At 36.2% G+C, this 27,769-nt stretch overlaps 1 protein-coding gene across 1 annotated transcript; it reads left to right on the forward strand.

The window, feature by feature from the left end:
- The first annotated feature begins 524 nt into the window (after positions 1–524).
- On the forward strand, positions 525–27,128 carry LOC110786033 (clustered mitochondria protein). The gene is made up of 29 exons (XM_021990541.2): positions 525–851; positions 1,516–1,872; positions 2,381–2,442; positions 2,658–2,847; positions 5,281–5,421; positions 5,534–5,690; positions 5,828–6,021; positions 6,130–6,231; positions 7,837–7,972; positions 8,096–8,224; positions 9,382–9,778; positions 10,933–11,037; positions 11,309–11,427; positions 14,843–14,951; positions 15,036–15,173; positions 17,236–17,367; positions 17,461–17,631; positions 17,883–17,969; positions 19,792–19,926; positions 20,597–20,743; positions 20,859–20,927; positions 21,905–22,063; positions 23,095–23,151; positions 23,267–23,307; positions 23,993–24,112; positions 24,249–24,558; positions 24,669–24,776; positions 24,874–24,945; positions 26,366–27,128. The coding sequence occupies exons 2-29, from the start codon at positions 1,551–1,553 to the stop codon at positions 26,804–26,806; spliced, it is 4,350 nt and encodes a 1,449-aa protein (XP_021846233.2). The 5' UTR covers positions 525–851; positions 1,516–1,550; the 3' UTR covers positions 26,807–27,128.
- Positions 27,129–27,769: the final 641 nt, after the last annotated feature.

The following is a 27,769-nucleotide window of genomic DNA, read 5'->3' on the forward strand; positions in this document are numbered from 1 at the left end:
CAAAAGGATTTCAACGCTGCCGCGAAACAAGACTCTCCGCTGGCGGCGAAATGGACTTGCGAGCTATTTGGGGTTCCGCGAAACAGGACGTTGGTGGAGGGGTGTTGATGGAGGGGTATCAGCGGCGGCGGTGATGGTGGACTTTAATTTGTGGCGGTGGAGATGGCCTGAGATGGCGGCGGCGTTGATGGTCGGTGCCGGCAGGAGGAAGGGAAGGAGGGAGGGAGGGACAGAGCAGAGAAGGGGAAGGGGTGATGAGGGAGGGGGGCGGGTGAATTTGATTTTAAAGGCATAATTGTACTTTCACGTAATAAATTAGGGCGTTATTAACGGAATAGGGCGTCGAATAAAAATCCCCTTTATATATTGCGCACTACAATGCCACAGACAAAGTAATACTCCTATATTTAAACATTTTAAAATAGTAACCCGATACATCCTATTGGCATGGGCCAAACACTAGTTTTGGTGTGAAATGACAAATATGCCTCCGGGTACTGGGTTTAGCCGTACATACCCGACTGTGGTGTATCATTCCTCTAGTCGAGTAGTCGCATTGGTCTCATCTCCTTCCTTTTGCTCCTCCTCCCGCCTCCGGACTGTTCTGATTGCCTCTCTTAAAACCCTAACTTCCATTTTCTAGGGCTTATCTATCTCCTCTAATTTCCTTCATCCTCACCACTCACACTCACTCTAAATCTGGCAAATCGCATACTCGCATCTGCTCTTAAAACCTAACTACTCTTCCCCAACAACAAAACCAGCATTTGGTAGTTGTATCGCCCTTCACCACCTCTAGTCGGGCGGCGCCTCTGCCAGCCACCTCTCCTTCTCTGCTGCTCCTATTCTCGGTAATTATCTAGAAGTTTTTTGTATCGAAATTTGTATTGATTTTATTTGTTTTGATTCTGAAATGTAATATTATTAAATGAATTCCATTGGGTTTTGTTCTTGTTTTTTTCTTCTTCATATGATTCGATTTTTCTGATAGGATGGGTTTCAAATTGTTAAATTTATCCTTTATTGTTTTGGTGTTGTTTCATGATTCTACTTGAATTTCGTATAATCCCTTTTTATGACTCAATTTTTTTTGACAATCGCCATTCATCTGTGTGATTTTTTACATGTAATTTTTATTTTGACGATCACCGTTTGAAATGTATTCACTATATGCGTTTGAATACTGAATACGCCGAACCCGTAAAAAAACAATTCGTGGATTCTTCCATTGGTGGAAGGTGGCAAGACTAAATTGAATTTTAATTGTTATAGGGTGCTTGGTAGAGCAATTGTGACAGTACACACCTTTACCAAATTTTATCCCCAAACACAACAAATTTTAATAGGATTTTCCATCCTTCTTTTGGGGTTATAATTAAACCAATGAATGCATCAAAAATTGTTTATAAATATCTTCATTGACAATGTGCAGTTGCAAGGTATTATCTTTATTTGCAAAATAAATCTGAAGCTAATAATTGTCATATTGATGCTTTAATTTTGTCTGTTTGTCAGAAACACTGTCCAAGTGTCCAGTGAATTGGTAACTTATGGCAGGCAAGTCAAGTAATGCCAGGAACCGGAAGGGATCACATGCCCCTGCTAAATCTTCCCAGCCTACCGTATCCCCTGATGTCTCTGCAAATGATAGCCCAAATGTCATCGACGCAGTAGCCCTTGATGCCTCTGCAAATGGTAGCCCAAATGTCATTGACGCTGTATCCCTTGATGCTTCTGCAAATGATAGCCCGAATGTCGTCGACTCTGCTATTCCCGAAGCTAATGGAATTGGTACAAGTGGGGACTCAACTAGCCCTGCAGCTGACGTTAAGGAGACTGAACCCTCAAACACATTAAACCCACCTAGACAAGGTATGACACATTAGCCGAATTTACGTTGTGTTTTGGAGTGGCAATCCAACTTACAATTGTTTTGAATATTCCGAATTTTAACCGAACTAATTAAAGGTTGTATAAGGATTGCCACCCTGTTTTTATATTTGCTAAACCTTTGACTCGATGAATGTCTCTCCACACAATGATACTTCTATCATGAAAAGAAAAAAAGGCCCTTTGACGGCCTTTTGCTCGTCTAAGTAATGTGTTATTTTCAGAAAAACGTCTTACTGCGTGTGTTTAAAATTTGATCTTGACAGTTCAAGGGAATATGAGATAGATTAGGTTATTATCTGTTGGTCCCTTCTTTCGTCAACTCTCACCGACATATGCACGCATGGTTTGAGAGATGCACAAACATGTACACAGATGATAGATGCATGTGTGCATGCATGCAAACACATGCCCTTTTTATGATGTGATGGATTTGGGTTCTTCAGGGACATTTTAGTCATCTATTTTTTTGATCGTTTTTGTGGTGCAGGTGAACTTCATCTTTATCCTGTTTCTGTCAAGACCCTTGGTGGTGAGAAGCTGGAGTTACAAGTGAGTTTTGCTCTCATACTTTTGGAGAATAAAACGTGGAAGTGCTTGTGTATTTTCTCATTTGATTGCGCATTTTGAACCTGTCTGCTCGTCCTTTTTTCGAACTTTTTGAATCCTCACATGAAGTCATAAGTCGTATCTCATATTCATTCGCTGCTTGATGAATCCTATAGTTAGCAAGAGTGTTTAATGTTTTCAATTAATGGGATTTTCAGCTCAATCCTGGTGATTCTGTGATGGATGTGAGGCAATTTCTTCTCGATGCACCCGAAACATGTTTTTTTACATGTTATGATTTGTTATTGCATGCAAAAGATGGTGCAGTTAATCATCTAGAAGATTACAATGAAATTTCTGAAGTTGCTGATATTACTGCTGGTGATTGTTCTTTGGAAATGGTTGCAGGTAATTTCCCGTCTCTTATAATAGGAAATTTAAGGAACTTGGCTAGCAATTATTTTTTAGGGCATGAGAAATCTCAGTCTTGGTGGTGTAGTTGGAATACATGTACTGTTTATAGAATAACTACTTTATCCCTACCCAAGGATTTTTTTTCTTTACATGATATTTTTCTTATAGTTATCTAAGGAAGCATGTTTTTTCCCCTCAATATTTCTATATCTACGAAGTGCATTTTTCTTAGCAATTTTTCTTTTGAAACTATATTGTCTACTGTTATTTTGCTCCACCGAATAATACTTCCTCTGAGAGGGACCATAACAACCATTTGAATTACCCATATAACCCATGTGAGTAAGCAAGTTATGAAAAGTCAGTAAGATATATTGGATATTTTAGTGAAAGGAGATGTTTGATTTCTGTAAGGGAAATGTTGCAATAATTGCGAAACTTCCTTAAAAGGTAACTGTAGAAATATTTAAAGAACAGAGGAAGTGTTTTTCTTGGAAGATGTAACGACTGTGTTGAAACTAAATGGAAGGTGCCTCTTATATTTCAAAAATAGCAAATAAATGTTGACTTGATTATATTTTGTATTTGGCTTATAATAGAAGTAAACTAGTTTGCAAATTTTGCACCATAAGATGCTAATCTTAAATCATATTTACCTTTTGATGTTTGTTCCAAATAGGTGATGCCTCTGTATTGAATAATGGCTAAATTATTTTCCGAACACGATAATTTGACTATATAATTTTATTCGAGATGAAGGGAAGTCTCCTTTAAGGTCTTTTTTAGGTAAAGCTTGAATCGAAAAGCTAAAAGTGCCAAGTTAAAAAAATCAGTCTCCAATCATAGAGTTGATGGCCTTTCTTCGAATACAGTCTAGAAAATCCACTCCTCCAAACGGTGATGTTATATTGGTTGAAGAGTCAAGAGTCCCTCTTTTTGTACAACAATAAATCATAATTTAGCGTTCCTCTCCTTTCGTTTTGTACAACAATAAATCAGAACTTGGTATGTCCCTCAACAGAAAATTAGAACATATCCCAAGACCTATCTGTAACTGCCTTGAATTTCGTTTCTGATACACATATCAACCATGGATCTACTATCTCTTTCCCTGTTGTTTTGTAAGTTTACTGTTCTCATCTCTCTCATTACCATATCTACTAGGATTCATCGTACATAATTTGTAGAACCAACACAAAATCAAATATAAATCATACTAAAGTCAGCTAATACTGCTAATTGGTCCAACGTTTTTTGAAGCATTGATTGATATTGTGTTTCCTATGCTTGGTTGGCTGCATGATTTATTGTTTTCACTTGCCGTTCCTGATTTCCTTCTGTAGCTGAAAGTAGATTGCACCAAATCGCAACTGTGCCAATTTCTTACTTCTCTTGGAAGGTAAAGTTTCCAAGACGAGTAGAAGCGTTAAATGTCGACATGAATTTTATATGTTCTATTCTATTGATAAACTGTAAGGTAGACAGTGTTACCTAATTCCCTAATCTGCCCGCGAACCGCAAAAGGTGAAGTATAACATGAAAGTGGTACATTTTTAGCGTTATTTATCAAATTAGGTATCTAAACGAACCTGTATCAATCTCATACCAGCGAATTAGCTAACTATGATTTGTCAACTGTATGCTTTATTCAGTATTAAATTAATAATCATCATCCTCTTAAATTTTGTGTGTAATATGATTTACGGAAATGGGAGGTTCTTCTCAGGTTAAGTATTCAAGTATCCATTACACTTTCATATGGGAGAGACTATTGTTTAGCCTCTTTATGAGTTTGTGGCACAATTTTTTTTTTTGGCACGCCTTCATTTGAGTAAGTATGTAACTCCAGACTGGATCTATTTTTTTTCCTGTTTCTGTTATTTGGTAGACCTGTAGTCTGATCACTGATGTCCCAGCGATCCTTCATTAAATATCCGTATCTTGAAATCAAAAGTGAAAAAGTTTCTGATATTTTGGTAATAGTGGCTAGTACCTATCTATGATTGCCCCCTTTGCCAACTTGGTTTTGTTATTTTTTGATGTGAATTTCATCATGAAGGCGAATCAGCCTTTTAAACTGAGGGCATTTGTGGTGGTTACATTATGCAGGATAAATACTGATGGTATGCTACAAAAATGAAGTTCGGAGTTGGCTATCGCATGGGAATTTGTTTGACTTCACAAGCCATTTTGAGTCTTGCTTGTTGCATGTTTTTCTCCCTTGTGAGATGTCGCAATATCTGTGAATAAGACATTAAGACTCCCCGTAGTGAATTTGGGAATCTTGGGTTTACTCTGGGATATACTGATGTAGTAACATATCATTTTTGCTGTCTATATGGGGCTTTTAGTTGCTTGTGGTTGTGGTTGTTTGTAGCTTTGCTGATATCTTTGTATCCAGATTTTGACGTGCAATATTTTTTGCAGCTTGCTATGATGACAGATCTGTGAGGGCCCATGTGCACCGCACAAGGGAATTGCTTTCTCTTTCAACCCTGCACGCGTCACTTTCAACATCCCTTGCTCTGCAGCATGAGACATCTCGTAATTCTTCTGAGAGCGCACAAGGTTTAAATTCCTGGACCAATTCTATTTTTTTGTTGTATTTTAACGGGTCCTGCAGCTATATATTTCTTTAACGTACTGCTACAATTTGAGCTATTTTTCTGTATGTCTGCAGATTCTGTTAAAGCAGAAGTCCCAGAACTGGATGGTTTTGGTTTTATGGAGGATGTTACCGGTTCTCTGAATAAATTGTTCTCTTCTTCTTCTAAAGAGGTCAAGTGTGTTGAGAATATAGTGTTCTCGTCATTTAATCCTCCTCCGAGTTACAGAAGGTGAAGCTCTAAATTTTCTTGTACTATGGGTTAATTGCTGCATGAACAACTTTAAATAGGATGTTTCTGGTGGCAACCTCTTTAACCTGATATCGCCATCTTCATTTTTCTTTCCTCTTTACCTTTGGTGATACCAGGCTCGTTGGAGACTTACTTTATTTGGATGTGACTACATTGGAGGGTGGCAAGTTTTGCATCACCGGAACAACCAGAATGTTTTATGTTAATTCAAGTGCTGGGAACATCTTAGATCCCAGACCTTCCAAAGGTGCTGTTGAAGCATCTACCCTTATTGGACTCTTGCAAAGAATTAGCTCAAAGTTTAAGAAAGGTAGGAATTGCTATCAACTGTTTAGTTGTTGTTGAGACTATAATTGGTGTAATTCCATGCAGGATTTCCCTGTCTTTCCTAATTGCGTTAGTTCTGGTTGTTGTGAAGCTTTTCGGGAAATTTTGGAGCAGAAGGCTGCTGCACATCCTTTTGAAAATGTTCAATCCTTGTTGCCTCCAAATTCATGGCTTGGTTCATATCCTTTACCTGGTAATTGATACCTTGCATTACTTGGTATTGTTCCCCAAATATGCTATTTCACTTTGTGCATGGCATGACAATCTCGATGTTTATGTGACGGGAAATGTCCCTTTACTACTGTTTGCACTTTTTTTGAAAGGAGTGTTGAAAATTTTATATTCGTCAGGATGTGGTGGCCGTGGGTAGTGTTTTTTTGCTAAAACTATTATCTTTATATTCACCATAGAGATGAATGTTATCTCTCGCTGTTATTTTGGTTTGTATGACATTTACCTGTAGTTCTACGAAAACTTGAAGTTGATTATTTATTTATTTATTGCTTTCAGCAGGGATCTATATAATATACTAAAGTGGAAGCCACTAAAACTGGTTTCTCTCCTAAAATTCTCTCTGAGACACATCAAGCTTTATTCAATAACTGTACTGGAGACTTAAACAAAGGTTTTGTTAGGTATTGATATTTGCTTTGAAATTAGATCTCTGGTAATTTACGTTCAATTTTATTAGTCACAAATAAAAAAGCATGTTGTTTTAATTTTAAAAAGGAAAATTTGGTAATATTAATCCAACCTTTGACCGATTTTCTTTTATTAAGCCCACCTACGACATATTTTTTAATAATCCCACCTTTATTACCCAACAACTTTTATTGGGCCCAACAGGTCATAAAACTGTTGTAAGCGGCATTATTTCTCTACATGGCAGTACTCTCTCTCGATATATTCAGTCATCATCATCAATTCATCACCATCTCGTTGACTTTTTCACCGATTACCGGCCACTTAAGCCCAATAAAAGTCGTCGGGTAGTAAAGGTGGGATTATTAAAAAATATGTCGTAGGTGGGATTAATAAAAGAAAATCGGCCAAAGGTTGGATTAATATTACCAAATTTTCCTTTTAAAAAAGAAAAATATAATTGCAGTAGAAATACACTCCTTTTTTTCACACATCAATAACCGAGCACTTTAGCTTCGCCCAGTTTAATTCTGGAGTCTGACCTCACTATACCGCATAAGTGCAAGATTGATACGGGAACAGTTTATTTTATTCATCGCCTATATTCTACAGCATATGTTGATTTCCTTAGTGTGTTGTGATTTGCAGTTATATATATTTTACATCTCTTAGGTTTTGGTATCCTGTATCAATTCTAATCTGTAAAGCAGCACCTGTAATTATTTGCCAGGCAGCCAAGCACATGCTTACTTTTTTCTCTGAGCATTGGTACTATGAGATGTTAGGAGTTTCATTGACTGGGTGCGTTATGTTTATTTGATATGTTTCCGGTGAGAGTAAAAGTTGTACTGCTTACAGTAATTCAGTAAGTATATCTATATGAACCTGAATACTGGGTTAATAGAAGCTTGTAGTTGGATACTTGAATAACTGGATGTGTAATATTGTTAGACATATATTATCTAGCATCTATCAGTTAGTATTTTTTGATGGTCATGTATTTTTTATTTTGCTTGTCTGTTTGTATAGTTTCCCAAGATGTGTAGATGCCCACGGGTAGTTTTTGTGTCTGAAGAGATTCATGGAACTCTTGTTATTTTAAGCACTTTTTACTCTTAAGCTATTCAAATGGTTTGTTCAATTTGCTGTTCTCCAGAACACAAACGTGATGCAGCCAGGGCTGAAAATGCACTAACACTGACTTATGGAAGCGAACTAATTGGCATGCAAAGGGATTGGAATGAAGAGTTGCAGTCGTGTCGAGAATTCCCTCATTCGACCCCCCAGGAAAGGTGCGTTAGCTTATTACAGTTGTTATACATGCACACAAATTTTTTTATGTTCCCTTTGCTTGAAGTTTTTCATGTTAGGTTTTTCAATTTGTGATTACTAATCATTGAGTAATGTTATTTCAGGATTCTTCGTGACAGAGCTCTGTATAAAGTGACCTCTGACTTTGTTGATGCGGCTACAGAAGGTGCCATTGGAGTCATTAACAGATGCATACCTCCAATCAATCCGACAGATCCTGAATGCTTTCACATGTGAGTATAATTAAGAATATGATAGAACACCAGATATTGAAGGCTTCTTTTTGTTTGTGTCTTTCTTTTGTACTGAATTTATGCTGGCTTCTTCGTTTTCATGCAAACAGTCTTAGTGTTCATTTGATTATTGTGATGACTATTGTAATACTGAGAACAGGGGTACGGAGATTGACAGTTATGTCAGCACTCACTGAAAGTTTCGATTTCACTTGGATTGTTTATGCGGATGTCCTAGGTGTTTTTGGTGATCAATCCTGTTTTTCATTGTTTGGGTTTTGCCATTACTTTTTTGTCCAGAAAATCTTATTTTTCTCGTTGGACTGATTGGAGTTCTTGCAGGGCATTAGTTCAGATGTTTCCCTTAGGAGATTGTGTTTCAAAAATCCCCTTAATAATTTAACAAAAGTTGCAACGATAGTATTCGGAACTTTGTGCAGTTTTTTGCATATATCTTGAATTTTTGTCGGAAGTAATAAGTTTAAACCTATACCTTGTTACTCAAGGCTTACTTTCTTTTTCCTCAAATCAGGTAGATTCTGTCCATTTGTAAGTTCACCAATGCTAGATTCTATACATCACCTCTGTTTCTTTTTAATCTAAACAGTTTGATTCATGTTAGCAAACGCTTACATTTTGCCACAAATATCTTTATTGGGGATGAGTACAAATTAAAAGTTGATATTTGGAACTACATATTGAGATAAATCTAACAACATTGACATGTCTATGTTTTTCCTTGCGTTTAAATCACCAACAATGGTCAGAGCGGAGTATGTGAAAAGAGGCGAAGTGTGTAGTTTAAAAAGAAACAAGGGAGCTCCTGCAGCTTTAACAAATTCATATATGTGAACTTTCTGTAGCTAATACAGGTTTTTGACCATTCAAGGACCTAAATTCGTTTTTTGGCATTTAATCAAGATTTTTGAACTGTTAACTTGTTCTGTTCTCCTCCTCTGATAATTTCCATTGACATCAAGCATGTAGGTCTATTCCTGGTTTGATTTAGTTTTACCTTAGCATTGTACATTTACTTAAGTTTTTGCAAGTATGTTTTGGAAGCTGCCTCTGCACTGATATTGACTAATTAACTCCGCATGCATGTGATTTACAACCTGATTTGAATGTTTATCATTTTGTTTTTACTCTTCCATTAGGTATGTGCACAACAATATCTTCTTCAGTTTTGCTGTTGATGCGGACCTTGAGCAGATGCCGCGGAAACACATACAGAATACTGATTTGAAGTCCAATACTGCTGCTATTCGACAAGATTTAAATGGAAAAACTTTGAAGAAATCATCTGATGGAGCAGCTGTCATTTGCAATGGGGTTGACTCCTATGCCTCGAAGATAGAGGACAAGAATGGTGTCGTGGATGTTGCTACTGACGTATCTGCTGAAACTCAATTGACTGATAGTGAGCAGGCTACATATGCTTCTGCTAATAATGATTTGAAAGGCACCAAGGCGTACCAGGAAGCTGATGTCCCTGGGCTGTATAACCTGGCTATGGCTATTATCGATTACAGGGGTCATAGAGTGGTTGCACAGGTGTTGTGAGATATTCCCTTCTGTTTCATTTTCTCTACTGATCAAAATGTCTTTGTTAGCCAATATAAGATCTAATATGTTATTTCTTGGTGTTATAACTCTCGATATGTTCTAAACATGTCAAAGAAAACTCGGCTGTTCTGTTATGGAACGGGCGTAATGTAATGGGTTTCTGAGTTGCCATACTAAGAAACACTGTTATATAACGCCGAGATGGAAATCACTTCATTGGATGGGACTGCCATTCCGTAACGGCAGAGCAGCATTTTATAACTGTTACATTATTTTAGGAGCGGTGACATTTCTGAACTTTTTTGTAAATTTGAACCAAAACCAAATTATAAACCCTAGATCTGCAATTGGGAAATTGCATCACATCCATGAAGCTAAAAATGATAGTAGTCTCTGATGGTATAGTGGTCTGGTGTGGTTTTTCTTGTTGTAGTGTCAGAAGAGAAAGAGAGAGAGAGAGAGAGAGAGAGGGAAGGAACATTCACCTATTTACTATTTCAGTCCGTGGTTCTTTTTGTTTGGGAAGGAAAGCATTTATTAATTAATAAAAGAGAACATTTAATTATTACTATCTCCGACATGGCGATATGGTCACGTGAAGTTGCTTCTCACTAGCATTTATTTTTCTTCTGCACCCTGCCCCATTTTCTGTTTTACCCTTGTACTTATTTCCCCCTTTTCTGCACCCTTCCCCATGTTATATGAGTATCCCGTATCATTTAATTATTAATAAAAATCATTAAAATAATTGTATTATTATGAAGTATCCCATTTATTTTATTGACTTTGTTCAATATAGTTTTGGCCGTAATATGTTGTACATGCGCATGATATGAGTTTTGAAGCTGAAAAATTGACTGATTTGATTTTTAAAAATATATTTATGCCTCGAAATTTTTGAAAATTCTACTTGACCATTACAAGCTGTTTCTGTGAAAACGTGACCGCCTTTTGTTCCTTGGTTCTAATATGCCCTGGGATGCATCCTTTAGAACCAGTTCCGCAACATTTTACTTTTGATTCCTGCCAATGTTGTATTAAGTGGCTGCATATCGTTTAGCCGGCTGGGTCACTTTTCATGTCTTATTTGCACTAGTTTCCCCCTTCTTTTCCAATTCTGGGGCTTACTGTTCATTTTGCAGAGTGTTTTGCCTGGCATCCTGCAAGGAGATAAATCAGACTCTCTTTTATATGGTTCTGTGGACAATGGGAAAAAGATTTGCTGGAATGAGGATTTTCATATCAAGGTGAGGATTTTGACAGCATTTGAAGTAGACTAATTTATATTGCTTTTATTGTTGTTTCGTATGATTGCCTTTGCAGTTCCATGCTTAGTGTCTTACTGACAAGACAACTAAACTAAACCTAATGCAGTAGTGCTATTGTAAGGATTTAGTAATCCTATATATGTTTTCTTTTACTTCTCCCCTCCTTTTTCTTTTACTTGGACAAGATGTCAATTTTTATTTGGATTTTTGTGTATCTTTTCTAATTCTGCATGCCATTTTACATCTCCAGGTACTTGAAGCTGCAAAATGCCTGCACTTGAAGGAGCACACAGTCCTTGATGAGTTTGGCAATTCATTCAAACTAGCTGGACCCGTAGAATGCAAGGGTATTATTGGTAGTGATGACAGGTGATGGATTTTACTCTTGCTATTTTTTGAATCTTTTTGGACACACTTTTAAGACTCTGTCGAATGGTGTCAATGGGTGTCAAAGGATATCTGCTTACCCTTTAAATCGATGGATGTGAATCAAGCATATTGTTATTTGGAATCCAGTTCTTAGATCCTGTCAAGGTTGTCATAGGCTATATGCTTATCCCTTGAATATATGGATTGATTGACGAAACATATTTGATTGAATGCCCTGTTCCTATCATTTCTTCTCCCCTCCCGTTAGTGTCCCTAATTGTATAAGAGAAATGAAACAGAATCCAGTTAAATTGAACTGTTGTCATTACTAAAATTTGAATAGAGAACGTGAGAAAATATAAATGCAATTTCCCCTTTCTTGCAAATTATCATCACGTCTTTGAACCGATCCGCTCTCTTCAAGACTTTATTCTGAGAATTGGATGCTTGGACTCAACCCACCACACCGCGTGGGTGCGAACACGGAATCGGGTTGGACTTGCTAGGGGGAAACGAACTCGCTTGTTAGGGTTTCAAAACGACAAACCCAGATCTAAATATCGGGGTTCTTATCAGGAATATCAGAGAGGTAGAAAGGAGTAGAAGGGAATCAGATATGAAGGACGAGCCCAAAATTTCCGGTGAAGATAGAGGGATGAAGGAGAACATCGAAATATGAGAAGTCATGTGACCTGCTTATTTTGTTTATAAACTTAAATAACCAACAAGCGGTTTATAATTGGCTAGGTCGCAAAATGCCTTGATGGCTTACAGGTTGCAGGTGCTGGCAGGTTAACAAAGTGAATCCTTCTGCATATTTGGGGCCTCCTTTGTTCTTATTTTTTTTAATGCCCCATATAACGTTATTTTAAGATCTAATTTTAAAATTGGGCATTATTTTTTATTTTATGCTTGTCGTGTCTCCGAGTCCATATCTGAATTTTTGACACTTCAAAAGCTTCAAAAGCCTGTCCTGAGTTTTTTATTTTATAATGGTTCGGGTCCGGCACTTGGTCCCTTACCCGAGTCTGAGCATCCTAGCTGTAGAAAACATAAACTCAATTATGAAAGAGAGAGCCTAAAAGGGAAAATATTATGCTCACAACGACTATTTACGGCGAGCAATATTCCAAATACACCATTCTTAGGATTCTTCTAGTTCATCACTACTCAAGTAGAGAACATGGTTTAGGATTAGTCCTAGGTTGTACTAAGGCCCTGCAGTTTTCTTTAATTTATAATTTTATATACGAAGTAGAAGTCAATTTCTATTAAGCAGATATCAGTTTTCATCAATAAAACGAGTCAAGAGGAGAAAATTATAGAGAATCACTCAATCACTTGAAATCAGTTTATATCAACATATATTAGTTTATATCAGCAAAAATCAGTTTAAGGCAATGCCCTCTTCACTTTAGTAAAACTTCAGATCAGTTCATGGGGTATCAGACTTTTTAATATATTTTTATTATTTTCTTTGTAATAATAAATTATTATACTTTGTATATGATGTTGGTGGTGATAATTATAGTTAGATTGCCATTCCAATAATAGTTTTGAGCCTAATCTCATACTATAGTTATCTTTTATGATAATAATTATAAAAATTGAGAGTTTGAACTAACTGTAATAATTATATGCCAATCAAATTAGGGAAATTTGTCAAAAACCACCTTTTAAAAGAGAGGTTTTGCGAGAAACCACCTTTTAAAAAAAATCTTGCGAGAAGAAACCTAGTTTATAAAATATTTTGTAAGAGACCACCTTTAGCCAGATTCCGGTGATTGATTTGATTTTCCGGCATTGACCACCCCACGTGGGACCCATGTGACAAACTTCCCTCCCCTTTCTTTCTAATTTTCGCCTGCTTTTCTTCCATTTTCGTTCTTTGTCCTCTACAACCCATCATTTACAATGGCTAACATTTACAGATTTACTCATCACTACATCCCCCAATATCTCCCAACTATTTCTTAAAATCTGCATATATTTATCATCCATAAACAATCATACTTCGAATTCATTATCACCCGTTATGGGATGACAATAATCATTGAGGTGGATGGAATTCTTCAACATCAACACGAATTACGATCATTAGATGGCAAACAAACTATAATTATTTACTAATTGCATACTTTCATTTTTCCCAAATTAATACAATTCTTAACAAAAACAATAAAAAAACCAACAAATTACCTTACAGAAGAGGGTATCAAAGCCATTAATCACAACCAGTACTATGGATGAATTGTAATTTAGTGGAAGAATATTGAGTTGCATGGAAGAAATAGCAGTCCAGGAAGTTAAATTGGGGAAGAGCCGAGCGAAAATACAAGTGCAGGAAGTTAAATCCAAGGAAAGCTTGAGGGAAAAAAATGGGATGGGGTCCTACGAGGGTGGTCAACGCCGGAAAATCAAGTCAACAATCAGAATCCGAGATTCCGAGTAAAGGTGGTGTCTCGCAAAATATTTTATAAATTGGGTTTCTTCTCGCAAGAATTTTTTAAAAGGTGGTTTCTCACAAAATCTATCATTTAAAAGGTGGTTTCTGACAAATTTCCCATCAAATTAATATGTATTACGCATAACTGTAATATCAATTTAAAGTTTTTTATGGTGTTCTACCCACTTTCTGTTTTGGTCCATTCCATAAAATTATACCCACTTCATATCTTTCCTTTTTTGGCAATATGGGCCTTTATCTCACACTCTCCCTCCAATACTCTCTGTTTTCTTTAAGATATATTAAATCTTGATGCTAACTACTATTAAACAATTATTATCTCATACTATTATATCCGATGTGGAATGAACTGAAATCTGTTAATCAGGAGTGTTTGTTCACAAAATTCTTTCTTGCTTTTGTTCATCTGTTGTGTATATGTTTTTTTTTCTTTTTCTAACACCATTTATGTATTTCTGTGCACAAAATGCCATTTTTATTAGGAGTATGTATATGGCGAAGCTTGGTGATAGTATGCTTATTAGCTACTTCCCACGTGTTTTATTAGGAGTCACATGTTGGCCGGCACGCGTATTAAGGAAGGAGAGTGGAATCTAATAAAAATAATAAAGCAAGTGGGAGAGAGTAATAAACAAATAGATAAAAAATGATAGGAAAAATATTTTAATCAAAGTAGAGAGAGTTTTTTGTAGTGGTGGTCCTTAAGAGGAAATTGTATATATTAAATAATTAGAAGGTGGGGTAGAAAAGTTACCAAAAATGGAAGTGTGACTGCTAATAAAACACGGCCAGAAATGGTAAGTGTGACTCCTATAAAAATACAGAGGGAGTATTTAATATTATATTATGACTTTTTTGCTTTCCATTTCTTGTTGTTGCTTCCTAGCCATTTAATATTATATAATGACTTTTTTCTTTCCATTTCTCATTGGTGTTTTACATTTTTAGGCATTACCTTCTGGATCTGATGAGGGTGACTCCCCGTGATGCTAATTACACTGGAGCCGGGTCTCGCTTCTGTATATTGAGGCCTGAGCTTATTAGAGCTTTCTGCCAAGTGAGTCTTTAACATAATTTGTCACAACAAGATCACATTGGTTGGTGCATTTCTCAGGTCTTCTAATGGTTGTTTCATTAATAGGCTGAAGCTGCAAAGAGGCCAACTGATGAATCAAAGTTTGAGGAAAATGATTGCTTGGCTTCTGAAACATCAGATTGTTCTAAGTTGGAAATGCAATCTGCTAATGACTCTGATGCTACGGTTGCCTTGAACAGCCAAGTAAGTGTACCCTCTAAGTCATCCATCATCGATAATTTGGTTATCTGCCTTTTCTTCGTTTAAGGATCCTTATTTGTGCTAGAGGCGAGAGGTGCTTCTTTTGTATGAGGTGGCTCAGTGACATAGTTGGACTTTTTTATCTTTGAATAAAGGGTAACACCGAACCTGTCCGTGAATAAATTAATTAAATTGCATATGCTCTGTTCGGGAATGCTGCCGTTTTTTTTTCCCGTTTTTCTCTTAAAAAGCAAAACAAACCTGTTATGCTTTGTTTTTCTTTAAAAAACGGAAACGACAACACCACATTAGTGATTTTCTATTTACAGTTTTGGTTTTGGAAATAATATACTCTTACTGTCAGTGTCACCCCCCCCCCCCCTCCTCTCCTTACCATTTTCAAACCTCTCTATGATCTCAAGATTGTCAAACATCTCTTCCTTCTAGAAATTCTTTGTTCTTGTTGTTAATTAATTTTTCTTCTAATTCATATTTCTCAAATTTCTCACAATTATTCTATGTCACTGCCGCCATCGACTCTTGTCTTGTTGTTCCTCCAGATTTCAATAGGTAATTGTTGTTGTGTGACCAAGTAATAAAGTAAAAAGAAAATTCTAAAAACGGATTGAAATTGTAGATTTGTAAAAGAAAATTATGAGATGGGTTTTCTTTGTTTTTTTTGGGTTCTACTACGAGGAGTTCCCACCGCCTTCGGCGAGTGGACTAATCTCCCGCGGGAGTTTGCATGGGTACCTCGAAGGGCAGCATCCCTCCCAATTGAGATTTTTTCCATTCCCAAGGCTCGAACCTGAGACCTTGTGTAAGGAGCAAGAGGCCCTTAGCCACTCATGCCAACCTCAATTGGTTGAAATAAATCTTTGTTGTAGCTCATTAAGTTTGTTATTGAGAAAAAAAAGAAGACAAATGGTGATTTGAGAGAGAATTGATTGAATGATATTATAATCTTCATCACAACAGACTTTTACAGTTATGATAATTGTAGTATCATTTTAAATTAATTCTCTCATATATAATATGGAGGTTGAACTATGTGAATGGTGGCTCTGGTGGGAAGAGGAGCGAGCGAAGACGGATTGGTGAGTAGAAGAAGGTACTGGAGGATTGTGGTTTTTTATTTTAATAGTAGGCTGGAAACCAAAACGGAAATCAATTTTTGTTTTTTCTAAAACTAAAAAACGAAAATGCGTAGTATTTAGTTTCCATCAAACGAAAGTTGTCTTCTATAATGTCAGCAACTACTTTTGCTACACGCTCGTACTATCAATTACTTTGGTTGTTAACGACTATTAGTTGATATCTACCCACTACTCCAACAGCTACACTACTCAACCGTTAAAAGCTACCACACTCTTCTCCAACGTGGCCAAAGTTACGTGGAAAACTGAAAGTCGTGTATATGATCTTTCATCTTCTGTTTTTCCTTTAATATTTTTTTAATTCTGTGGGGGAATAAATAAAGAGGATAAGCTGAGTCAGTACATCTGTATTAACTTTTCCTTTTTCCTTAACTTAATCACTGTTTTCTTTGTAAACTGAATCGTGTGGTATGTGTGATACAGTAATTATTAAGGTTTTGACTTTTCAAATCAAATTCTTATATCATTTCCAATAATGATCCCAATACCCCCAGAAGACCGTAAGCTAGCCAAACTCATACCTGTACCGCGTACCAAAATGTACTGCAAATTTGATTACACTGACATATACGAATAACTGTTTTAATTGGGTTGGAATTTTCTTTTGTTTTTCTCCTTCATTGATATTTTGGTTGTGGTGAAGGAGTATTTCATTATTGGTGGGATTTAATAATTGACGCTTTATTTTTGGTCAATGTCTCTATCTACCACCAATCGTACTTTACCTTATGAACATGTAGATAATTTAAAGTTCTACTTGATTGTTTTACATCTCACAAACTTGTGTGTAGCTACTTGAAGAGTTGAAGTGCATTCTTGTGAACTTTTCACCCTGAATAGAATTCTGTTACATTTTTTATACCTGAAATAATTTTGCTTTAGAATTAATCCACATTGTTTTTGTGCAGGATATTGCTAAAGAAACAACAAGAGATCCTGTTGAAGAGGTTGTGTCAGCTGCTACTGAATTTGAAACAACTGAACAAATAAGCTTTAATCCAAATGTATTTACAGAGTTTAAGTTGGCTGGATCTCCCCAAGTGCGTGCTACTGCTTCTTGTTTTGGGCAATTCTGTATTTTATTTGTTGACCTAGATGAGGTACAAAAGTGATAATTGAGTTTGGATTTCCAGGAGATAGGATCAGATGAAGATAATGTGAGACAGGCAAGCTCTTATCTCACTGATACTGTGCTACCAAAGTTTATACAAGATCTCTGCACACTTGAAGTTTCTCCAATGGATGGTCAGACATTAACTGAAGCACTTCATGCCCATGGGATCAATGTTCGATATATTGGAAAAGTAAGCATGTTTATGAATTGAGTTTTAGTTTTTTTTTTTTTTTTTTGTAATTACTATAACTGGGAACCAAATTGATGTTTTTTTTGAAGTGTAAGAGGTATGTATTTTTTGTTTATCTGGCGTTGAATATGTTTACTTCTCATAAATTACCTCTTCGCTTATTATTTGGGGGGAGGGGGGTCCATGGGTGGTAGAGGCAGAAGACTCGGATTTAGTAAATCAACTTGCTCTTATTTTACTGATTAAATCAGGTGGCTGAAGGGACCAGACATATGCCACATCTTTGGGATCTTTGCACTAATGAGATTGCAGTAAGGGCTGCAAAACACTTGCTCAAGGTAAATTCTGTTGATTCTGTATTGGTTGCTTCGTATTAGGGGTGGAGCTGGATAATCCAATTGGAAAAGTTATTAAAAATCCCTGAAGTTATTTTATTTCTTCTACTGTAGATTTGTTTTATTTACACGATTCCTCCTATTTGTTACTCCTTTTTTGCCATATTGGTTATCCCATATTACCTGTTTACTTTTCGTAATACTTAGTTTGGTTGGCATTTGTGAAGGGAAAAGGAGAGGAGGAAGTGGGAAAGAGGGAGCTTTCATTTTCCTTCCAAATATTTCTGTCAATGGAGTGATTGATAAATTTAAACGGGAAGAAAAGTGGATCCTTCCTTTCCCTTCCATCATGTCTTATCCAAATAAGGGAAACTGTATCCCTCACTTTCCCATCCCTTTCCCTTAAAATCTCTTTGTATATAATAATGTCCAAAAATAATTGCCAGGTTTCCAATAATAACCAACCAAAGTATTCATTATGCTACAAAATTAAAGTGATTGGTAAAAGAAATGGATATAGTGGAAAATATCACAATAAATGATGTTTCCTTTATTGTAACATTCCTTACTATGACAAAGACGTGCTTTGGGGAATCAACTAATCAAGAAAGGGAAATAAAGAGTTAACACCCTCATTTGCCTTTTCTGGTGTTTAGGCTTTGTTCTGTTCACCTTATTTCTACTTCTTTAGGAAAAATAAGTTTAGATAAGTTCTGATGATATAAGTTCAAGAAAAATAGGGGTTTTGATAACTAAAATAAGTTTTGATAAGTTCTAATAAGTTCAAACAAGTTCAAAAAAGTAAGTGAAAATCAGGAGAATAGAACGCTCCCTTAGTTGCTTCTTCTCGTCATTCCCTTTTCCCACCCTTCAGATTCCGTGCTTTCCAGTTTAAGCAAAAACATATCAGGTCAGCCTCCCATCACCTACCGTTGACCACCGTCCTTGCAAATAGATGGCAATACAGAGTTCCCTCAATCAGACTCCCTCCGTCTTATTAACTTAGTATTGTGTGATAGTTGGTAGTGAGTTATTTTTTGTTGTGATAGTGGGTAATTTTTTGTTATAGTTAGTGGTTGGTTGGAGTTTCTTATTATATTTAGTGGGTAATGGGGTATTTGTTTATGTTAGTGGTGTGGGGCCAAAGTAAAGAAAGAGAAATAGTAAAAGAAAATAGTGGGTCCATGCCATTCAGGGAAAGAAATAGAAGTGCTTTAATGAATGGAGGACGACTTTGTAAGGAAAGAGTGTCAAGTAAAAAGGGACTTAGTGAATACTTTTTTTTGTTAAAGTTTCTGTCCAGGTGCAGGTAGTCCGCATCTGTGTATCAGGGTGCACCTCTTTGTAATCTCCTGGCGCCTAAGGTGGTGCTCCTGTAGAAAAGGTGATTGGATTCGGAAATGTAAGATAAATGGGCTGTCAAAACCGGTTTTAGTTTCGGTTTTCGAACTTTTGGAACGTTAAGTAGTACCTAGTTACCATGACCCAAAACTACATTTTATTTAATAAAAAAATTGGTGCAAGCAGTTCCAAAGTCCTATCTATCAATTAACAAAGGTTGGTCACAGCTTTATGGTTTGTTTTATAAGAGTGGTCCTTTAACAAATGTGACCATCCATAACATGCTTCCTGTTGAAGATACTCAATCTGCATGTTTCGACACTGTATATCTTTAATGTTGTCGTCATGCAACTAACATTTGGTGATATCTTTGTTTCATTGGGCACAAATAATGAAGATTCAAATTTAGATTGCACTCCATAAAAACTGCTTAACCTACAGTTTTATTTGACCATATACTTGAGCTTTTTGTTTTGCATTTCAGGATATTGTCAGAGATACAGATGACCATGAACTTGGGCCTTCAGTTGCACATTTTTTCAACTGTTTCTTCAGCAATTCTCAAATTTTATCTGATAAAAACAGCAGTAGCAACTTGCTGCATCGATCTCAGAAGAAGGTATTGAAGTTTGGGGGATAGAAGCTTTTTAATTTTCTCTTTCAAGATTCCGTGTGCAGAATATATACTCATTTGAGGAAGTATTCAGTGTCATATATTGGCAGTTACTGGCAGTGAATTTCCTAAAAGAACCTGGTGAATTCTAAAAGTGCCTCATTGCCTTAGAGATAGGTCTGAAAATTGATGATGCATAGTAGTACTACTGTACTACTAATGAAAATCTGCAACTCCATATTAGTTAACAGTAATTGCATCTCTCTCTTTCCATATTAACGTATCTTCTTCCTCTTGTCCTACATATTCCGTTTGTTGTCCTATAGAACTTATGTTTATTACCATTCAATTTATTACCATTCAAGGAATGTTGGAATATAGATCTAGGATTTTTGATAGAAAGCTCTGAAAATCCTGAGCCCACGAGGAATAGATCTGTGGGAAAAGTCAAAATGTAGTTATGCAGCATGGGACCTGCTGTATATTTTAAGAACCTATGGTTTTATTTTTTTCTTGACTTTGGTTTTTGATAGCGCGCGTTATTCATTACATCAGGTGTTTTGAGCAGCGAAAGTGTTAAATTGTTGTTTTTATGTTTGAAGTATATACATATTTTGATAGTTATCAAAATTGAGCTTTTGTTTTTAAAACGTATGACTACTTTTCACATCTGCAGGAGCAAGGCGGTCATCAAAAGTCTACAAAGGGAAAGTCCAGGTCAACAAATGGGTCATTTGTGAAAAAGTGTTCACCTTTATACATGGGCTTAAGTGCCGAGGGACTCTGGTCCGATATCCTGGAATTCGCAAGGGTCAAATATCAGGTATGCAAGGGGGTTATCTTTGAACTTCTTATATAACTTAATTGTAATGCTGTTACCAAAAATGGGGAGCAATATTGAGCGTTGTTCATAAATTTATATGCTCTATTTTGTGTAGTTTGATCTACCAGAGGATGCGAGAACACGTGTGAAGAAAGTTTCGGTTATTCGTAATCTCTGTCATAAGGTAAACATCCCCCTAGATTATGTTAATCATAAATAGATTGATCAGGTTGTCATAATTCTGAAGATGTTAGTGTTTTGCCCAAGGTTGACATGATGGCTGCTTCAAAGAGAAATTGCGTAGCATTTCACATCCTATGTTTCTCTTTAGATTAATCGGTTAGGCACATTTGCCAATGCATTACTTAAACCATTAACATCTTTGATTGTCAATAATTAAAAATTATAAACAGTTGATATTAAGAAAATAAACATTGAAATGAATCTAAAAAGATCCCAAGTGGCTATACTTTTTCTTAAGGATAAATTGTCAAACAAGGTCAAAGTAGATTATGTGGATAGTATAAAAAGCCAAATGGGTCATCAAAAAGAGAACAGAGGAAGTAGAACTTGTTGGATTTTAGAACTGGAAACTTAGTTGGGAACAGAGAGGGACAAGCTGACAAATAAAATTGTATTACTGTAAGACATTCTAGTTCATTTTATCTTTTAACTTTTTTTTCTAAATAGTTTGCTGCTGCTGTTTTGTTTGCTTTTGGACTTTTGTCTTTCACCAAGAAAAAATTAGGCTTGTCTCAAGGAAGGGATCAAGCTCATGAGGCTGTGTCAGCCTATATGAAATCATAGTTCATTGTTTTTTGAAAAGGCGGAGTAAGTTTACATTTTTGTTAAGGCATCCAGCTAACTAAAATTCTTGTGTTGGATAATAGAGTATTTTTCTCACTCAATCCTGAATGTCTTCAGTTACAATAGTTAAAAGATCTTTATTGTTTTCGGTCTAGGCTGGTTTTACACTGTTTCTTCTAGTGAATTCAAATTTTATGACATGGTAGGTGTGTGGGAAAATGATTGGTGTAGTGTAAAGACAGATCTAAGATTTAAGTATCTGGCAACTAGGGCCTCTTGGTGCATTCTTCTTTGCAAGACTTTGAGACTTGACCTTTTCCTCTCATTTATCTTAAAGTTTGGTTTTTTTCGCAGGTTGGAGCAAGTCTTGCAGCTCGTAAATATGATCTTAATGATGCAAGACCTTTTCAAACATCAGACATCTTGAAACTCCAGCCTGTTGTGAAACATTCAATTCCTATATGCTCAGAAGCCAGGGATCTTGTTGAGAGAGGAAAGGTCCAGTTGGCTGAAGTAAGCTCAAACTTTCCATTTTTAGCACACTCTTATGCTCATTATTAATCATGGGTTCAATGTTTGATTAACTGAATATCTCACTGTTTCTTTACTTTGTTCGCACTTTAGATGGTAATGTTTAGTTTTCATTAAGAGAGAGAATAGAAAAGGTTCTACTTACCAAAGAAGAGTTGTAGGAGAGAGAAACTTTTAAGAAAGACAGGAATGGGATCTGGGGGAGGTTTTGCACGGTTCTATCTGGACACTAAGGTTGCTTGGATTCTGGGAATAGGTGATTGGTTGGATATACTTAGAGGTGTTACGAGCAAGCATGGGCGAAAATTGGAGGATTTAAGTCACAGTGACAATAATTGCAGTAGATTGAGGGCAGTATAGGGAATAGAGAGAGGCAGCATGATGTGTCAGAAAAAGAAGAGATGTGGTGACAGAAAGGATTATCTTCTTGGTTAAAAACGGATATCTGGAGTTTGGCAGGTCAGGGTGGGTTATTATCTATATCACCACATGGCCTGAATGTTGTCAAAAGAAAATATGGATTTTATCTGAATGGTTGAGATGCTCGATGTATAGCTGTCACACGTGCATGTCTGTTTCTTTTAGCTTTCGTCTGTTTTGCTGTTGTCAGTCACAATGTAAGAAATGGGGAGCACCTGTGCAAGATTTTTGTGCTTATTTCTTCTTTGATTCCAGCTATTCTTCCGCATCTCATCGGCTTTGATTCACACGTTTGCCTGCACAACTTTGACCATCAATATATTTTACTTGTATAAATTTGTAAAAGTTGTATAAAAAATATATATTTTTGAAAATTTACATTGATATTAACCAAACAACCATTAAATAATGACATCTATATTTACATATTACTAAATAAACATGTTTAAAGTTATTATAATGAATAATGTAAAGTCAAAGCGATGCATCTGTTGAGTAATGGAGGAAGTATGACAACAACTCCTGGGATCTTCTTAAGGAGTTGCGAGAGCTTATTTTGGTGCTTATTTGATGGAATCCATCACTCTCTGCAGGGAATGCTTGGTGAGGCATACACAGCTTTTTCAGAGGCATTTTCTATACTGCAGCAGGTTTGACCTTCCCTGTGATAAAATATATTTTTGTAACTGTGAATGTATTACTTTCTAAATAGCTTTCTGTGTCAGGTGAAAGTTTGGCTTATTTGTTTTGCTTTTGTGCTTATAGGTGACTGGTCCAATGCATAGGGAAGTTGCGAACTGCTGTAGGTATGTTACTCATCTCATTGATTGTTCTATGCCTTTTGTCTTTCTCTTATGGACTTCTTGTTGCCTTATCTGACTTTACTTTGAATTGTAGATTTCAATGTTTCTACCTCCTAAACGATTTGGAACGAATATTATGGATAGTTCTTAAATGTGATAATAAGAAATGTTAGTAAATATCGAGATTTGTTGTTTCTTAATGTTGAGTAGATACATGAAGTTGAGGACTGTACAGCCTGTATCGTCAGTTCATATGATTCTAGCAACCGAAATGTTAAGGCTATTTAGAGAGTTTTGAAGTAGCTTTTTTTCTATATTTGTTTGTTTAACTTCTTTCCATATCATAATATTACTTTTTTTTGTTCTATCGTGAAATAATATTTACAGTAATCTAGTTCCTTTGAGATATTTTTATGATATAATATAGGTAATAGGCCTAATACGCTTCCTGTTAAACTATTCATTTTTTATTTTTTTTAAAGAAAATAGAAAAATGTACAAAGAACCCTTCTCCGAACGATGGACACACTGAGTATATATACTTTTTAGGAGACAATATAAAAAATGAAGTGTTCTACTAAGGTGCATGTATTTGTCTCTGACTTCCCTCTCCCCCTACTGCTAACGTTATCAGTTTTTGTTGTTAGAATATTGTGACTCCATGCTAATAAGATTTTTATCCTGTTAGATACCTTGCTATGGTGCTCTATCATGCTGGGGACATGGCTGGAGCAATAATGCAGCAGCATAAAGAATTAATCATAAATGAACGGTGCCTTGGTTTGGACCACCCTGATACTGCCCATAGGTATTTGTTCTGGCTCATTGTCACAGGTTTCATATCTGCTGACAGTTTCATTTTCTGACCTGTTTGTTATATCTGTTGTCTAGGGTTGTAAAATTACTTGTTTTTTTCACGTTCTTGTCTTGCATCATATTTGCAGTTATGGCAATATGGCTCTATTTTATCATGGATTGAACCAAACCGAGCTTGCATTACGTCACATGGCGAGGGCATTGCTATTACTGAGCTTGTCCTCCGGACCTGATCATCCTGATGTTGCTGCAACTTTCATAAATGTTGCTATGATGTATCAAGATATCAGCAGGATGGACACAGCTCTTCGATACCTGCAAGAAGCTCTGAAGAAAAATGAAAGGCTTCTAGGGGAGGAGCATATTCAAACTGCTGTTTGTTATCATGCTCTTGCTATTGCATTTAATTGTATGGGTCTCTACAAACTTTCTCACCAGGTATACATGTTGTCCAAAGAACAATTGAATTATGATGAAGATAATATTGTGCATGTGAAATTCTTCCAAGTTTATCTCTTGGATTACTAAAGCAGTGTGTGGTCTGGCAGCATGAAAAGAAGACTTATGAAATACTTGTCAAACAACTTGGGGAAGAGGATTCAAGGACACGTGATTCACAAAACTGGATGAATACATTCAAAATGCGAGAGCGTCAAGTATTTACAAAATTCTTGTGAATAGAGCAACTTTATCTCAAATATTTGACCTTGTATTAATTCTTATGTTATTTTTTATGCTGGTTATTTTTTACAGATGAATGCGCAAAAACAAAAGGGACAAACTCTTGACTCGGTTGCTGCCCGAAAAGCTGTTGATATTTTAAAGGTATGATATTTTGAAGATATTAGTGATTTGGAATGCAATTTGTTATAGGTGTTCGTTGTAACTTTTTACTTCAGTTCACTTTTATATCGAACCCTTCATTAAGAGCAAGCCTTCCTTTGTATCTTGCTTTATACTCCGTACTTTGTTTAAAAGGAAAATTTGTTATCTTTGAAATATTTTTAACCTAAGAATTGATTTCATAATAATCCCCCAATTATCCTCGTATCATTCTCATTTTAATCACAATTATTGATCCAACTGTTGGTGGCCTTCTCATTAATCTCAATTATTGATAAGTTCATAATAATCCTAGCTATCCCCATATCCTTCCGGAAACAGTCCCCCATTACCTACGAACTTTAAACCGGTATTTTTTTTCCCTTTTATTTTATAGCATCCACCTCCCAGTATCTCCTTCGCTCCTGCTTTTGCGGCTGTGCATACCAGATAACCATCACCACAATTCCACTCGTTCTCTTTCTCTCTCCTTTCCCAACTCCTGCCATACCAGGTCACCCCTACACAGCCACCATCAGTCGCCTCTCACTGCCGCCGCCGAATCACCCAACTCCAATTTAGTCTGTAAATCTAACAACGTCAAACTCTGATTCCAAATTTGAGGATGAACTTATAAGATGGTAGGAGAAATTGATGGGTAGATGGCTGGAATCAATTGAAGATGACTTAAAAGATGGTTGGCTGCGATTAGTCGCCACTGAGACTGCTGTCGAGGGAGTTGAATGCCATTGAGACCCAAGACATTATGCTTTGTTGACGATGAGGCGAAGGGGGGAGGACTTATGTGGATATTCTTGTGTTGGTCTGTTCATATCTCAGGTTTTTGACGGAAGCAAGGAAAATGAGATAATGGAGGAGTTGAGAAAGTACCCAGAATAACAAAATATTGTCGTATCAGCAATCAGTTTGTTGGAGAGGGGGTAGCAGATCAGAGAAAGGTGGTTGGGTTGTGGTGGTGTGGCATGGAGAAAGAAAGGAAAAGTTTTTAATTTGACTGGGCATGGGATGGTGTCTGCCTGATGTCAGGGTAGCCTAGGGAAGGTTCTGGAGGTTGCAGAAGGAGAACAAAACTGGGGAACTAAAGAACAAATATTAAATTAAAAAAAAATCAATTAGAAAGTGACACGTGGATGTTTTTAACCTATCCAACAAGTCATAAAGGATTGAGCCTAATATGAGAAAGGTCACGCAATAATTTGGAGTGTAGTTGGGATTAAAATGACACTGATATAGGAATTATTTTTGTTAGTTTTTTCTGTCACAAATGCTAGGGTAAGTTGTTGGATGTGTTTTCAAGTTATTAAAAAAAATCAAAATTTTTATTAAATTTATTTTGTCAATTCTGCTTGTTTTGACTAATTGTTAATGATGCGACTTTCTACCTTATTCCCGTTTGGTACAGGGTTTACAAGCAGCTGCAGCAGCGGGAGGATCTCGTAGTTCAACTGTTTCCATGAACAAATCCTTGAATGCAGCTATGATTGGGGAGGCTTTACCTCGGGGAAGAGGAGTTGATGAAAGAGCAGTACGTGCTGCAGCTTCAGTTAGGAAGAAAGCTGATGCTAGGAGACATGCAGGTTCTCAAGTTACCCCAGTACAACCACCTGTTGTTAGTCAACTCCTAAACATTAGAAGTCCAACGACGATCCCTAAATCAAAGGATAATGGTAAAGGGGACAATCAAAGAAAGGGAATCCCGTCTGTCGTTAGTGCTGAAGACCTAGTACATGATAATGTTCAAGGAGAGCAACCATATCCGGCTTCGGCTCCTGTTGGTCTAGGTAAAGGCTTAGCTTCACTGGATGTTAAAAAGCAGAAGAATAAACCAAATGTGGAAAGTTGATTACTGCGGAAATTGTTCCATCGTCTTGCCTTGTCAACATGGAGATGTCTTCTTCTCACACTTCAGTTGTTCAAGATTCTTTTTGTATTCATGGATAATTAACCGCGTATTTTCTTTTTATCTTTACAAACTTTAGGAATTAGGATACTGATTCTATTGTTCTTATTCTTCTTTAAATAAAACTAGTTGCTGCTAGGTTATGGCGTTTTTTTTGTAGTGTAGAATCGGTTGGTGTTTCTTAAATTTGTTATGTATTTTAACATACTACTAATTCTTCTTTTTATGTTACACTGGTTAAATAAGTGCTTAATACCATTGTTCATACAGTAGCATCTAGCAAGAACAATAGGGTTACCAACAATAAACGTGTTTGTTTAAACTTTGGTTTTGTAAGATTTTGAGATCGGAAATAGTAATGTTATACATGATTATTGGTTGAGCTTGTTGGGTACATGATTGGAAATAGTAATAAGTTTTTTTTATAGTTGATTCGTGAAATTACATTTCTTAGCCCATGAGCATATTTATATTGTGAATATATAATTTTTCTTTTTAATGAGAATGTTATTTAGAAAACTCTTCCAAAGAATTTTAAAAAAACAGTTATTCTCATTCTTTGGAGGAAATAGGAAATATCTCAGCGTTTTACTTGGTTCTCCCATATTTTTAACTAATGACTAGCTTTATCCCCTGCGATGTACAAGTTGCTGGTTGCAATTATGGATATATTGATTTGATAATTTATATCTGGCGAAAAGGGAAATATCAGTGTTTTTCTCTCATAGGGTCTTAATAAAATATGTAGATGAAATAGTTGAATGAGAAATGAAATGAAAGATATATGGACAGACCGATGAATAATAAGAGGTTATAAAAGTGTTTTTTTAATTGGAATTTCCTGGAGGGCTATTAATATATTTTTAAAGTTTTAAAAATGTGACAAGTGGCTTGTAAATTTTTCTG

This window comes from Spinacia oleracea, chromosome 5 (genome assembly GCF_020520425.1).
Source record: "Spinacia oleracea cultivar Varoflay chromosome 5, BTI_SOV_V1, whole genome shotgun sequence".
NCBI classification, from domain to species: Eukaryota; Viridiplantae; Streptophyta; class Magnoliopsida; order Caryophyllales; family Amaranthaceae; genus Spinacia; species Spinacia oleracea.

Coding starts and splice junctions, on each gene's coding strand:
- LOC110786033 (XM_021990541.2), top strand. CDS start 1,551: ATGGCAGGCAAGTCAAGTAATGCCAGGAACCGGAAGGGATCACATGCC. Junction 15,174..17,235: donor CGGTTGCCTTGAACAGCCAA/GTAAGTGTACCC, acceptor GTTTTTGTGCAG/GATATTGCTAAAGAAACAAC. Junction 24,777..24,873: donor TCAAAATGCGAGAGCGTCAA/GTATTTACAAAA, acceptor TATTTTTTACAG/ATGAATGCGCAAAAACAAAA.